Below are 15463 nucleotides of genomic sequence, written 5' to 3'. Positions count from 1 at the left end.
GAGGCTGGCAAAGGGGAATCCTTAACTCTTGCTGCGTTTTGCTATTTTCATTTGTTTTAATGGTTCATTGCTGGAACTGAATTAATTGCATGGTTCTGTATTGTGGGGCTGTTGTGTCTATATACACAGTCTTGACTTAATGATCAAGGAGGGGGAGAAAGTTGTTTGTGAGGTTCATAAGCAAATGTGGCAAAAGTTACTGAGCGCCTAAACAAGGGGGAAGTCATGCCCCTATCCAGACTGGAGGTTTCTGGGGGAGTGTGTGAGTATGTTGCCCTGGTATGGCAGCCTGTCCCCACCCTTCAACTGGGAGGGAAGGGAGAGAGACATCTTAGGACAAATTCTCCTGTTTATGCTGCTGATAGGCTACTCTGAGGAAGACAGCTCTACAATTAATAGCAGTGGTGTGGATTCTTTTGATTCCTCATTGGAATGCACACACACACACACACACACACACACACCGTCAACAGAGCACAGGCGGCCTTCCTGTTGGTGAACCGAGACTAGTTTGCCTTGTGCTTTTGCGTGTGCATCAGCCATTTTGCCTCCTGGCAAGCAAGATGCTTGAGGCTTTGCATCCATGTCCGTCTCCATCATGGTCACTTCACTAGAAATGGTTAAAGACTGCTGCGAGCTTCCACTGCTGAAAGTGTGTGGCTCTTACACTGAATTGGGGGTGGGTGCAGCCATCTTTATCATTTGCTTTTGTTTATTTCCCCCACCCCCGGATTTTATGCACTTCCATATGCACTGGATTTTTTGCAGTTTGTCTGGTATATGTTTTACTTCGATACTCCTTTCTGTGGCATTAAACTTCTGCATTCATGGGTGTTGAGCCTATTTCCCTCCATGCTCAGATGCAAATGGATTAGTTGTTTTTGTTGCATTTCCTGGCTTTCAAGTTCAAGCAAACATCTTTCCATTTAAAGCACTGGAAATAACTGAGCCATTGCCTTTGAATCCCACAGTTCCTTTTGGGTGTCCTCTTGTAGCAAAGAGCAGTAAGCAGCTGGACTTCAGAACCTTACCCAAATTTGGAAGGGGCAGCAGAGAGAAAGAAGTGCAGTAATGGGTTTGGGGAAAGTATGTTATGTTCGCTCTAACTAGCCAAAATTTGAGGTCATTTTGATTCTACCCTCACCCACTCCTTCGAAAATAAATAAATTGAAGGGGGAAGTGGACATCATGGTGAGGCTGGGAGGGGCTTGGAGTGTTTATGCAGCCTGGGAGGACAGGGTAATTCCCCTTTCCAGCTCCAAGCTCAGGAGGAAGTCTGCAGCTGATTTCCAGAAAAAGAAGAAAGAGACCAGGGTGAGCAAACTTGTGGACTCTTGATGGAAGGGAGGGGATAGTTGCACCATCTGGAAAATGAGGGCATGAGTGTTTTGTTTTGTCTCAGAGTCTGTCTTGCCCCTAATGCAACATATATGGCATTCGAACACAACCTTTGCCAAGCTGGTGCCTTTTGGCATGGCCAGGATGGCTGTGACTGATGGAAGCTGTAGTCCAAAACATCTGGAGGGCACCAGGTTGTCAAAGGCAGCTCTAAGCATTAGGAGTGCCCATGGGAGAGAGATGGGGGCTGTCTGTCATTCTTTGCTCTTTCCACCTGGAGTTGAGCTGGTCTCCCATTGCGATTTCACGCAGATGGGCTTTGGATCTGGCTTGTCCTCTGTGGCTTAATTTGTACCAGAAGGGTTACAGTTGGGAATGAGCTCTGGCACTGATAGTTCTCCCTTCGGCTCAGACTGTGTTCTGCTTGTGTTAGGTACTCCAAACTTTCTAAGCAAAAATGTCAGGAGTTTGCAGTGTGCTGCTTAGCGCACTGAATGTTTTGCCTTTTTTATCTTCACAATAACCGTGTGAGGTAGGCCTGGATGAAAAAGAGAGGGAACCCAGTTTGTTTTGTGGTTCTTGGAAATTTGAACCAAAGACTTTCCCACATCTCCATCTCATCTGTTTTCTCCTTACATTCACTCCACTCTTAGCTCAAGCTGGTTAAAATATTCTCTTATATATTGAGAGCATTCTGCTGCTGCTGTTTAATCTTAAGCTTTTTGTGCATGCCTGCTTGCAAATAGCTAGTGGGGTCTAGTAAACAGTGCAGTACATGCATGCTTTTGTGGCCCTCTCAGGTGAACTGCATCTGGAGGTACAAGTAGCATATTTAAAAAATACCTAGTAGAAGCTGTTTATCTGGAACTTTATTTTGTTCCTCCCACTCAAACCTTTGCTTATACACATCTAGTCTCCTTTTCCCCACTTAAATCATCTCTCTCTCTCTCTCTCTCTCACACACACACACACACACACCTCCTTTCCCTCCCTGTGCTCCCAAGTGAATTTATAATCTTGCGGTGGAGCTCAGCTCACCAAAGGCCACATCCCCCTCATGACCACCGACTGTGATTTCACTGAGGAATTACAAGAATGTCAGTGAAGGGAAGGTGGTTTTCTGTGTAAAACAGGTAACTAGCAAACAAATAAATCAGTGGCAGTTGCAGAATGCGGGGCAGGTGAACTGGCTTTTCTCCAGGATGTAAAAGCCTCCTCCGAACTTAGTGAACCATGCTATCCATCTGGGTCAAATCCCATTTATAGCTTCCTGTTTGGCTCACAAGTAAGGATCGCTATAGCAATGCAAGGCCTATGGTGAAAGTGAATATAGTGTAAGATAATTTAAATGGTCGTGCCCAGGTTTCTCCCCCACCAACTTAAATGTGTCTCCATTCCAAATTATTTCTGTGATTCTGTCTCCTTTCTGGGGACTGTTTGCTAGCTTCTCAGGTTACTGAGGGCACAGGATCAGCCTCCTCTGTCTGGTTTTTTGACTCAGCGCCTCAATATAGGGCTGTCGTTTTTAAAGAGCTAGAGTGAGCTTCTCTTAAAATGAAGACCTAGCAAAGCAACTGCAGAGTCTAGCGTGCTCTTATTTTTTTGTGCCATCTGCAGTGGTTTGAAATAGCATAACTTATTTCCTTGCCTCACACGGACTGGGCATTCTCCTTGCCTCCCTAGGGTAGCCTTTGGGTGTTCATTGCCTTCATGTGAGTTCATTGCCTCTGTCTTTACTGTTCACTCTGCCTGTCGCCATTCCATTCTTTATACAAACCTGGAAGAAGGTCTTCGCTTCTTCCTGTCGTCACATAGAAGCAGCGTTGACAGGTTTATTAATACTTTATGATTCTGATTTTTTTAACCTGTCATTTGGCCCTAGGAACATAGAAAGCTGCCTTATGCTGAGCCATTGGTCCATCTAGCTCATCATTGTCTACACCAGGGGTGGGGAGCCTCCATCCCACAGGCCTAATCCTGCTCGCCAGGCCTCTGCACTTGGCCCATCAAGCCATTTCAGGCAAGCCACAATTGCTTGCCCTACACCTGACATCATGTCATCTGGTTATCAGGCATTTGGGAAGTCCTGCCCAGGGGACTTTGAGAAGTGTCAGTCACCTGGTGCCATTATGATGTCAGGTGATTGATAGGTGGGTTGCCCTGCAGGAGAAGATAAGGATCTGGCCTATCAGGCCAGAAAGGTTTCCCACCCCTAGTGTGCAGTGGCTGGCAGTGGGAAATCAGAAGATTTCCCAGCCCTACCTGATACCAAAGAAGATTAGAGAAATGCATGGAGGAGAGGGCTATGATGGCTCACAGTGGCTCGGCTCTGCCACCTTGGTTGGAGGCAGCAATGGTTCTGAATACCAGTTGCTGGAAACAGCAGGAAAGGCAAGTGTTGTTGTGCTCCAGTTGTGCTTGTGGGCTTCCCATTGGGGCATCTGGTTGGCAACTGTTTGTGAGCATAGGATGCATTGGCCTGATCCAGCAGACTTGCCTGAATATTTTATTGCCACTCTCCTCCTCCTCCTCCTCCACCTCCTCTCAGTGTTTCAAATGTGTAGTGTGACACACAGGGCACTGCTCCAGGTGTGTATAGGGAAAAGCATTTCCCAAATGGTTTTCTGGTGCCTGCTTGAGGCTCTTCAATGTGCAGATTCCTTTAACATCAGCGGCTGTCAGCTAATGACTCCTTATGGTTTTCGGCTTGCTAGGAGGGGCTGTATGCTTGGTTGTGGAGCAAATATTCGGCTCCTGGATTGCGACAGCAGGTGTTGGGAAGGTTCTCTGCCAGAGACCCTGGAGAGCGGGAGCCCGTCAGAATAGACAGTTCTGGACTGAATGGAGCTGTGGTAGGTAGAAGCTTTGCATCTTCAGTTTTCCTCTTTGTTAACACCAGTAATATATATGGCGAGTGCACTGAGGGGGGTTTGTGTCTTTGAAGCTGGAAGCGGTTGGCTGGGCTGCCTAATGTCACAGCTTGTTGTGGCAGGCAGGAGGGTCCCTGGCCAAGCCAGTCAGATTCCTTGGCAGGCGCTGAGTGAGCTGTTAGAATCCCAGGAAAAGGGCAAGCCTGGCTGGAGGGCCCATAGAGAAACAAAGGGGGCAAAGGCTGGAGGAAGTAGAAAGATCTGGGAAGGCTTTTGTGATTGGCTACTGGTGATGGTAATAGGGGAGCCTTTGGAAAGGAGAAGTTGTGCATAGGAGTTAAGGGTGGCAGGAAATGCACATTGATTTCATGTAATGAACCAAGTCTCTGGTTTCACAGTCTCTATATCATTCCTATCAGTGATGTTGCATATTCTCCTGTAGTGATCAAGCCTTCATGCAGAATCATTACTGCAAAGAGCCAGCTATTAGTTATACACACACAGCGTTAAAGGGAACAGTTTTGAACAAGGATAACCTTCTGGGTTCACAGTAACGTCTGCTGCTGTATCACCTTAGAGACAGAGTTTCATCAAGTGTCTGTTTCAAATGCAGCTTTTCCCTTTCACATACTCTGTTATATCAATGTAAGTTATAAAAAGAATACTCCACCCTTTCTTCATAAATGAACTCTGCACATCAATTAACAAACACAGCCAGAAGCCATATAAAACAAAATAAATAATCAGAAAAGAAGAAGCAGTACTCGGCAACACAGAAAGAAATTACTGTAATAGCAATCACAATCTCTGCCAATCTCAAAACGTATTGGAAAATGCCAGGTTTCACACCTGACACCTGAAGGCAATATAGTATTGGAGCTAGGCAAGCCTCCCTTTGGGGGGGGCATTCCATGGAGCTGGTGTCACCTCTGAAAAAACCCTGCTCCTCGTAAATTCATGCCAGAAATCAGCAGACGAGGGCACCTAGAGCAGCGCCTCTTTGTTAAATGTGAGGGCTGTGTTGCAGGACAGAGTGTTTTCCCAGCAGCTAGGCCCCAAGCCATTTAGGTCTTTATAAGCAAGGAGCAGCACTTTGAATTGAGTCTGGTAACAAAGCAACCACCAGTGCAGCTCACATCATTTCTAGAGTCATATGCTCCTGAGCATCCAATCGCAGCCAGTATCTGGTGCCTGCATTTTGCACCAGCTGAATGTTTGCAGGCTCTTCAAGGGCAGCCCAGGTAAAGAGTGTGCTACAGTAATCAAGCCTGGAAATTTACTTGGTCATGAACAGACTTGGTTGGTGATGGTCATCACCATGACTATTGAGTGGCGACTTCCGTTTTTCCTTCCTGTGATGGTTTTCAGTGAAGCAAGTTGACATATTCAGCTGGTCATTGATCAAGAGATGTGTGGGCCATTTATTGATTGCAAACAGCGTGTGCAAAAACGAAATGCTTTCGTGGGCAAACTGAGTGAAGTTATTCTACGTGAATGTTACAAAAGCAAGCTCCCTTCTCGTGAAGTTTGCTGTGGGAAAGGAGAAGAGCCATGTTTGAAAACTGCCTTTGTTTACTAGCACGTGTTGGGAGACTTCATTTTGTGGGTTCTGTTCCCATAGCGCTTCAGGGTTGGAGTGGATCCTATCATACTTGAAGCCCTTGGAGGACTAACTGATTAAATCAGTCCAAGGCAGGTGAAAGACCAAGGAGTCTGTAGCTTCCAGAAGTCATAAACTCTGGTTTAAAAATAATAAGTAAGGGTGGGTTTTGACTCTTGTTTATAGGCTGTGGGTAAAAGGAATCAAACAGACTGAGAGCTGCATCATTTAACTGCAGCTAAAAGCAAAATGTGTAACTTCAGAAGCCTTGTATAGAAGCGGAACTTAGCACAAAAGGGCCCTGTCTGAGGCTGGGCAATCGGATAAGCACCCAGGTCGGTCTCTTGGCGCCGGCATGCATCTTGGGCCTCTGGAAGCGAGTGGTTGCAATTAAGAATCCAGGCTCATTGTAACTTGAACCGGGTTTTCTTTACCCTCGGCCGCCTTCTTTGGGGGGCGGGGGCAGGAGTCCACTGTGCCTGGTGCTTCGTCGGACGTCCTCTTGCAGCTCTCAAGAGCCCCCTTTTCCTCACAAGCTCCCCCGAAAATTAGTCCAAAGCACGTACAGGCACATGTCAGGGAACAGTCTCTGAGGCGCGGCTAGCGTTCAGTGGTAAAGCACATGATCTGCCTGTTGAGCAGAGGTGGAGGGCCTGTGGGCCCCTCCCCACACATGTTACTGGACTACAACTCCACAATCATTCCTGGCCATTGGCCATGCTGGCTACTGGGAGATGGAGGCCAGTAGCCCCTAGAAGAGCCACAGGTTCTCCGTCATTGGTATAGGCTCAGCTCCCAATACCCACAGTTAAAGGATCTCCGCTGACAAAGACCTCAGCGTGGAAGCCCCCAAAGAGCTGCTTCTGTGCAGGGAATCCCATATTGTGTTAGGTGAGTTGTCTGTCTCATTTGGTGTTGGGAACCTAAGAATCTGCCTTACACTGAATCAGACCCATGGCCCATCTAGCTCAGAATTGTCTTCAGTCTGGGAGCATCTCTCCAGGGTTTCAAGCATGGGAACTTTCACCAGCACTACCTGGAGAACTGTTGGGGATTGAAACAGAGATATGAAAGCTGGGAGCTAAATGGCACCTTAAACCTATGGGCACAGCAATGGAATGCCTAGGAGCACTTTTTATAACAAGAATACAAAGCTGAAACTGAATGAGCTGTAGCTAAAATATTATTTTAAAAAATTCCTTGCAGTAACACTTCTTCAGATAACTGGTGGACTTCCACTTCATGCATCTCAATGTGGTGGCTTCCATAGTTCTAGTCACAGGTAGGTAGCCGTGTTGGTCTGCCATAGTCGAAACAAAATAAAAATATTCCTTCCCGTAGCACCTTAGAGGCCGACTAGGTTTGTTATTGGTATGAGCTTTCGTGTGCATGCACACTTCTTCAGATACTAGATCATAAAATATTATGTTCATTTTTCACATGGTCTAGTCCTTCCCCTGTCTGCCCACCCCTAATATTCTTATGAGGGTCTCATCTCTAGTCTTCAGAGAGTAACTGGAAGTGGGGAGGCAGAAAATCCTTCCATTCTGCAGTTTTAATCTGAAATCTTAGGCGCAGTACTGCACCCAGAGCTCAGGAACTGCTTGCACTAATGAAATTCCCTGTCACAAAATGCGCCTAGAACAATGAGAGTTTCGAACACTGCTTCTGCACACAAAGCAAATGCTCTGCTGCTGAGCTATGGCACTTCTCCAAGTTTAATATAGTCCCTTAGCCCACAGGAGCTGAGCTGGTGATCATCATGGCTGTGCTGGGCACCATTCAGAATGCAGACTGCTCCATTTACCCTGTGGTCCTCTGTTATAACCCACCCATTGCAGAATAATGGAAGCCTTCAGGGAAGAGATGAGCAATAACCCCCAAGAAGATTTTTGTGAGAATTTAACGATGGCAAAAAAGGAGGACACAAACTGAGGCATCAGTCTTGGCAGGCTCCCCGACCACAAAGGCCTAACTGGGCTTGGCAAAAGGTTCAGTTAATTCAGAGCATATAACAACACTTTTTTGTTCTGGGACTGAGGATGCTGGATCCCAGGGTGGAAGCCTCCCTTGCGCAGCAGAGTCTTGCCACGTTGAGCTCTTGGCTTGGCTGTGTGCATCTCTCTTGAGTGGAGGCTCTGGAATCTGTGCTCTTGACTTGGTAACTTGGCATGGCCAGCGCAGCACAGCCACTTTGCTTCCTGCTGAAGATCCTCTATTCTGCCCATGGGCTGATTCCTCTGTGGCAAACGGGCCTGTCGCAGATCCGAGGGCAGAATGGGACGGCCTGCTTGGAACCTGTGGTTTGTGGGGCTTGGAGCAAATGTGGATGGATGTTTGGGGCAGGGTGTATGATAATGTGTGTGCTGTGCTGTAGTTCTTCTTGCCAAAAAGTTTGCCAAAGGAGGTGTAGTGCTGTGCAAATAGTTCTTGTTGGTAAAAAGCTTGCCAAAGGAGGTGCCGGAAGAGGAAACATTGGACTTCCCAGGAAGCATTCATCACACCTTAATCATGCCATTAAAAAAAAAGGAATGCAAATCTTCCAGCTGCAGATTGGAAGTCAGGTATCCTGTACTGCCCTTTTCCCACTTGTTGAGAGTGAACTGGAAATTGCTGGGGTAGGGGTATGTGTGTGAAGCCTGGGAGCAGAAGGGTGCAGTCCCCTCCCTACAAAACCACAGCAGTACTTCCTGGACTGCCTGGCAGGTGGCATCCTGCTGTGGTCTGGTTGCAAAGCAGGCGCTTAGTATTGGGCAGCTCTTTCAGGAACTCTTTTGTGTCCAGCCGGGAAGAGGAAAGGCTTGCTTCCTGGGAAGTGAAAAAAAGCGGCCTAGCAGTACGAAGAACCACCCAGCTTGGCTGGATCGCCCTGGGGAATTCTGTGCCTTACTTGAAAGCAGGCCAGAGGCAAGAGAGAGAGATTGGGGCATATTGTTAGCAAATGCCATGGTACTGGCAGCATGAAACCCAGGATAGCTGATAGCACGCTTGGTTGTTAGGTTGTGGTTTGTTGTGGGAAGGTATCTGATGTACCGGCCTTCTTGCTTTCGGCATGCTTCTGAAAGGTTTGTGGTTTTTCAGTCCACACAGGCAGCAATGGCATATTGCATTTCATTTAAATATTGCCTTTCATCCCCCCCCAAAGTGTCGGTTTGCAGCCTATATTTAGCCTTTGGAGGATGGCCATATCAGAGGAGGTGAAACACAGCCACTCTTGCTAGCTTTTGGGAACGCCTCAGCCAGATAGGCCAGAGGGGCAAAGGTGTGCGGGCAGGCCAGGTTAAGTCAAGCTGCTGCTAATTACCAGCACTGGGATTCCCCTAAGATGAGACAGAGGGATAAGGTGGTGTTTTTTTTTCTGCACGGAGGCCTTCTTGAAGAGCTGAACTTTGAGAAGACTGAACTGCTTGGCCTCCTTGCAAGAACTTCTTGTCAGCTGCATTTGATTTCCAGGGGTGCCCCCCTTTCTTATTTATTTTTTGTGTTTGCTCCAGGGACCATTTTGAAGCTTTTGCAAGCCCTGACTTCAGCACACCATAATTGTGGCCTTCTTCTTAAAAGGGCAGGTGGATTTTTCAGGGACCAAACTGGAGAGGCAGTAGGTCTCACAACCGCTGCTTCCTCCTCCCTTGGCTCCCCACCCCCCTGTGCCGGCAGGATCCTGACAAAGAGCACCACTGTGTGGAGGGAAGGGAGCCGCTTCCTGATCATTAATCTGCCTCTCGGAAAAAGATGTGCATTCTCCATTTCTCTGGTCACAGCCAGCAGCAGGGAGCTGCAGCTTGGAAAAATGTCTGCCAGCGAAACTGGCGGAGTGGCTGTGTTTTGATGGTGGCTGCTTCGCGGTAGGGATCGATTGTGGCCAGTTTAGATTGCCTGCAGGTGTTTTCACCCCCCGAAGGCTCTGAGGAGCAGCTGCAAAGAGAGGTTCGGGTGCCACACAGCTGTTTTGCAGAACGGAAACTTTGCCAATATCTGCGTGTTTCTCAGTGGGTCTCAGTTGCAAGGAAGCCGAGTTTGCTACTCGCTCACAGAGCCAGGAATGCCCCTGAGGCCTCTTGTGCTGTAGCCTGGCTTAGAAATGAGAGGTCTGAATGAGCCTTTCCACTTCTCCTCTGATGTTATTGGTGGCAGGCCTGCAAAATGCACCACAGCGTCCTAAATCTTGAAACAGAACCGTTGAGCCATTTCCCATTCTCCCGTCCCCGAACAGCAGAGATGTTGGCGTAGCTCAGGTGTTCACTTATGCAGACATCTTGAAAATCTCTTCCGTGTGGGTCTTTGTGGGCTGATGGTGCCTGACCGCTGGCCCTTGGGAGTATGGGAAGATTTTCTGCTGGTAACCCTGCAGCTCGACCGCCTTTGTGGACTGAATGCCGGAGGTGCTGAGTTTGTGGGACTGCGCTGGCTGCTCTCTCCCAGCAGGCCCCTTTTTATTATGTGCATGGGGGGGGTGTCTGTAACTGCGGAGGTCAGGTGTGTTGGCACATGATGTTTTCCCTAATTCCTGCAAGCTGGATCCTGTTCTTACCTGGCTGCATTTTATTCCCCCGTGCTCTGGAATGTCAATGTCATACCTCCAAGCGGGTGGATGGAACAACTTCAGCGCTGCTGGCAACCTTCAGTCTCTGATCATGACTCGCTGCCCCCTCCCAACCACCCAAATCTGCCTGAGGCCCACAGATAAACTGGCAAGCCCTTCAAGCCTCAGGGGGCAGCTGCTCACTGGAACTACTAGAGCTGTCTTTTGAAACTTATTTTTTAAAAGCAGCTCACTCTCTACTGTTTTGTTCCCAGCGCCCTCCCTACCAGGCTTATTGTGGTTTGGGGTGAGGGGTTTTGTTGCATCTTTGCTTGAAACGCAAACATGGGAGGTTAGGTAGCCAGGCATGGCCATCTGTGACTGCTTCCAGCCCTCCGGCTGTGGTGTGTGGGTTTTGGTTTTTTCTTTCTTTCAAGAAATGGTTTGATGTGTGGATTTTCCACTGTGCTCTTGAGACTGCCTCAGTCACACACTCCAGAGTCCACTTGCCGCCTCCCTGATTCCTGAGCTGTGCTCTCAAAATGGCTGCCTGCCTCGTTCATGTGTCTTGATTTCTGAGCAGGAAGTTCCTGGGAGATCTGGTGTCGGCAGGAGGTACGCAGGTCCAGGTTCCTGTCGTAGGTGTCTCTGTATCCATAGACCAATTTCCAGAGAAGCATATCTGTGAGTTTTTAAGACTATAAAGCTTTCCGGTACAGCCTTGGAGCAGAAGGCAAATGTTCCACAAACCCAGCTTGACTTCTTCCTGCTCAGGGTTCTCTCGGTCCCGTCTCTCACTTTCCTTTGCAACTGGCAGCAGAACCACAAATACTAGCCCACCCTAGGCGGTGTGCCTACCAGGAGTGAAACACCCCACCCCGCTCTTTCTGCCGCACGGATCCATTGCAGAGGGAAAAGAGACGGCCGCTGGTGGGCATGTGGCTCAAATGAGGGAAGGCCTGGCCTCAGCCTGGAACTGTAGTTTGCTGGACAGGTTTCCCTGGTAGGAAAGGGTTCAAAAGGAAGATAATGAAATGAGAGCCGGCTGCATGTGCCTCCTTAGAGACCCTTAAAGGTGGAAAGCCTGGGTGTAGGTATTTCCGGCCAATCACAAATGGAGCAGCCCTAATTCTCAGCATTTACAGAGTGCTTCATTGCATTTCAGAGAGCTTCACTTGTGCTCTGTCATTTTAGAACAGCAGCCCTGTAAAGGAGGCCAGCATTACGATCTGTGGCTGTGGTGATCTTTGAAGTTGGGGACTCAGGAAGCTCAGCTGCTCCTCTGCCTTTCGCTGTTGCAACGAACCTGCTGGCTTCTTTCTTTCTTTCTTTCTTTCTTTCTTTCTTTCTTTCTTTCTTTCTTTGCCTTGGGGTAAGCCAAGGTCCCTGCCTAGCATCTCCCTTTGCCTGTGTTGAGGCAGAGTGGCAACCTTTTATTGGGAGCCAAGAGCTGTTGTCAAAGGGCGCTGAGCACTTGTAGGGTACTCAAACATTATTGTGATCAAATTGCAATGATCAAGAACAGAAACAATGTGTGATTACAGCAGGAGTCACCAGCGTGGTGCCCTTGAGCACAGTCGTGCCCACAAGGGCCTTCTCTGGTGCCCACAGCGTTGCCTCACCCTGCCAAAATCAGGCTTGGAAGGAGCATTCTGTTGTGACCAGAAGAATGCGTTGCGGTGTGTGTTTTGAGTTTGTGGTGTGTGCTCTGTTCTTCTTTTAAGGTGGTGGCAGTGTTTGCAAGGCTCCCTGTTTTGGGTAGTGAAAGGCAAGTACAGCTATCTCTTGCAAAGTTCCCAACTAAAGTCACTTATGGTGGCAGAGAATTGCAGAACGTGGTATTTGAAATTCACTTCTTTTGGTGCATTTGAAACCTAGATATATGTCAGGATGGTGGGTGGCTGCCAGCTCTTCATGGAGCAGCTCTGGAAGCACAGAAGGGAGCAAGGAGCTGGTGGAGGGGCCTCCTGCATTGTGGCTCAAGGTGACTTTGAGGTTTTTCAGGCAGAGAGGAACCACCTTGATGCCTCCACGTGAGGCCCACTTGAAAGTCTTTCCTTGTTATCTTTGTCCCCCTCCACTTCTGTTGTATCTCCTCCTGCACTGAACTTCTTCATCTCTCTCTCCCTGCCCCCCATCATGCATGACTCCCCACCCCCAAATGTGGGGCAGCACCACTGGGACCACCTATGTGCGGCCCGATCACAACCTGTCATGTGTGTGTGTGTGTGTGTGTGTGTGTGTGTGTGTGTGTGTGTTTGTGCTGCATGTGCAAATAGACCTCACACAAAGAAGGACCCAGATGCATTTGCAAAGGCTGGCCTTCATTTCCAAGCATGCTGCTGAAAAGGCATCCTTGGTGCAACTTGTCAACGTCTGACTGCCTTTTATCATCCTAGGGTCCACTTTTGCATTGGTCAGCTGTGTGGCAAAGTGTTTAAGGCTGTCACGGACAGCAAAATGTCCTTTGCTCTAGCAGTAACTGGGGAAAGGGGCCAGTGTGGTGGGTCAGCTGGTGCAGAATGCTGCAGCACAATTGCTGACGGGAGTGAGACCCAGCCACCATATAGAACACCTCTGCTCAGGGATCTGCACTGGTTGCTCATTTGCTGCCAAACCAAGTTCAAGGTGGGGTCACTTTGCTTGTGGGATTGCCATACCTCAAAATACCCACTTGGCTGCTTTCATCTGTGCAATTGGCACTGTTATGCTTTTTAGGAAAAAAGCAAAGCAAAAGACCCACCAATATTTTAGTGTGGCAGTGCCAGTCCTTTGGAACTCCCTGCCTCTTGACATTCACTGTGCTCTTTGGTTCCTGTTCAAAGCATTTTTGCTTAGCAAAGCCTACCCAGATACGTCGAAACTGCATGTATCTCTTTTTAACTCCTGTTGATTTCAAATCATCTTTCGAATGCTTTAAAATACCTGTTTTTAATCAAGCCTCTTAATGTTTAATTTCATATTTTTGTAAACCACTTAGAGGTGTGTTGTTTTCCTTAACAAGCAAGCAGTATATAATTTTTACTAATTAATAAGTGAAAGAAACGTGGCTGAGGAACCTGTGTCCTTCCTGCAGGTGCTGCTGGACTCCCGGCTCCCCTCTTCATGCTTGGCGCTTGGCCATGGCTGGCTCCTGGTCATGGCAGTCCAGCAACAACTGGAGGGCCCTAGGCTCTCAACCACCACCGGCCTAAATGGAAGGAAGGTGTGGCTTGCATGTCCTTGCCATTTGGAAATATAACAGCCTCCTTTTCTTCCCTCTCTCCTCCCAGTAATCCTCCGCTGAGCGAGGAGATGTTGCCTCCCGGGGAGTGGATGTGCCATCGCTGCACCGTGCGCCGGAAGGTAAAGACGCCTCCGCCCATGAATGAACGGACCTTCTGGGCATTCGGATGTAATCTCTTCTTCTCCTCTTCCTTCTCTGGAAAGAACAAAAGGGTTGCAAACAGCTGTGGGGGAAGATTTGTTCAAGAGGGGCAGGTGTGAGGACATACAGCTGCCACAGACCAAAAAATAGCTTTTATAATTCCCAACGCATTATGAACACCTGTCTTTCTCAAGCGGGGCTGGGGGGAATGCTTCGCAAATCTTCGGGAAAAGCTAGATTAAATTAATTCATGCTTTGAGCCCGGCAGGGAGGGTGATGAGAAAGCCATTCCTTTCTTTACCTGCTTCTCCAGAACATGGCCAAATGTGCAAGTCGCTGGCATAGCTGTGACAAGCTAATTTGGTGGAGCCACATTCCCTGCCTTGCTAAGCCAATTGCAGGTTGTGTGTGTGTGTGTGTGTGTGTGTGTGTGTTCTTGCTTGCAGGGGGGGGGGAGCTGGCTGTGATGGCACAGGCCTCTCCCTCTTTCAGGCCAGCTGCTCCCATTGCCAAGCCTCCCCAGTTCCTTCCGGCTAGCTTGGGAGAGGAGAGAATGGAATGACCTCCTGTTGTTTCCATAGCAGCGGGGGGAGCAGTGATGAGTTATGCTGCCCCCCCTCCCGCCGCCAAAGCTAGGGAGGCGATTATTGGGCCAGGCTCCAACTTGTCATCAGAGATGCCTGCCCTTTCCTGCAGCTAGCAGGGCGGCCCAGCTGAATGCAAATATTGACTCCTGGGGCTGCCAGCTTTCAGGGTGTGCTTGAAGAGGGAAAGAGCTGCTGGCAGGGCTGGGTGAAAGAGAGAGAGAGAGATTTCGAAGTCCAGGGATTTTCTGGCTTCTCACGTGTCCAGCGATTCCCCCCCCCCTCCCCAAGTGTAGGATTTCTAGCTTCTGCCTTTCTTCTGTTCTTAAAAAATAAAAAACCATTGTGGTAAAAGGAAGCTGTAATGGCCACCAACCTAGCTGACTTTAAAAGAGGACTGCACAGATTTAAGAAGGAGAGGGCTATCGATGGCTACTAGCCCTGATGGCTATGCTCTGCCTTCACAGTTGGAGACAGCAATGCTTCCAACTGCCAATTGCTGGAACCCAGACACTGGTTCACCCCCCCCCCGCCGCTTTGTCCCCCCGGCAGACCCCTCTGGGGCCCTGTGGGGCGGTCAGGCCTCGGCCACCCCCCCGCCCTGGCTGAGTCCGGATGCCAGCGAGGCGGAATCCTCCTGCGAGATTAACGCTTACGCGCCGCAACCACAGGGAAGCAGAGTGCTCTTGCGCTTGAGTCCTGCTTGCAGGTTTCCCACAGGCATCTAGAGGGCGACTGCGAGAACACGGTGCTGGACTACGTTGGCCATGGGCCTGATCCAGCAGGGGGCTCTTCTTATGTTCTTATGCATGACAGAAGGGCCCATGGCAGAAGCACTGGCATCTCCCATTAAAAGCATCAGGTAACGCAGGGATTGCCGTGGCCCTTCAAACATGGGGCTCCCAACTCCCATCTTCCCTGTGCATTGGCGATGGAGGGAGCTGGGGGCTGCAACGTCTGGGCAGCCCCATAATCGCCACCCCAAAGTAGCAGCTGCTGACCTCTGCCTGAGGCCCAGGAGAGCTGCTGCCAGTCAAAGGAGACCACGCCCGGCTAGATGGGCAAAGAGCCTGACCTGATAGGACCTATGGTTCTTAGGCTTGACCTTTTGCTGTGTGTTCCTCAGGGCCTAGGTTGCCACCCATTGCTTCCCCGTATTTAGGGGGGTCCTTTTGACCTACT

The 15463-nt window shown here is 49.1% G+C and overlaps 1 protein-coding gene across 6 annotated transcripts in view; it reads left to right on the top strand.

Annotated features, from left to right (window-relative positions):
• PHF12 (PHD finger protein 12) overlaps positions 1 to 15463 on the top strand; it is a 29742-nt gene that overhangs the window by 3051 nt on the left and 11228 nt on the right. For 4 of the 6 annotated variants that reach the window (XM_082201708.1, XM_082201706.1, XM_082201707.1 and 1 more), the window contains one exon: positions 13603 to 13675. In XM_082201708.1, coding sequence (XP_082057834.1) covers positions 13603 to 13675 — 73 coding nt within the window. Of the gene's footprint in view, positions 1 to 4164; positions 4191 to 13602; positions 13725 to 15463 lie in introns of those variants that run through there. The other 2 variants (XM_082201709.1, XM_082201711.1) reach the window with 2 other exon arrangements.

This window comes from Podarcis vaucheri (genome assembly GCF_965113315.1).
Source record: "Podarcis vaucheri genome assembly, chromosome: 15".
Lineage (NCBI taxonomy): Eukaryota > Metazoa > Chordata > Lepidosauria > Squamata > Lacertidae > Podarcis > Podarcis vaucheri.
Note: the sequence above shows the minus strand (reverse complement) of the source record. Positions and strands in the feature narration are given on the sequence as shown.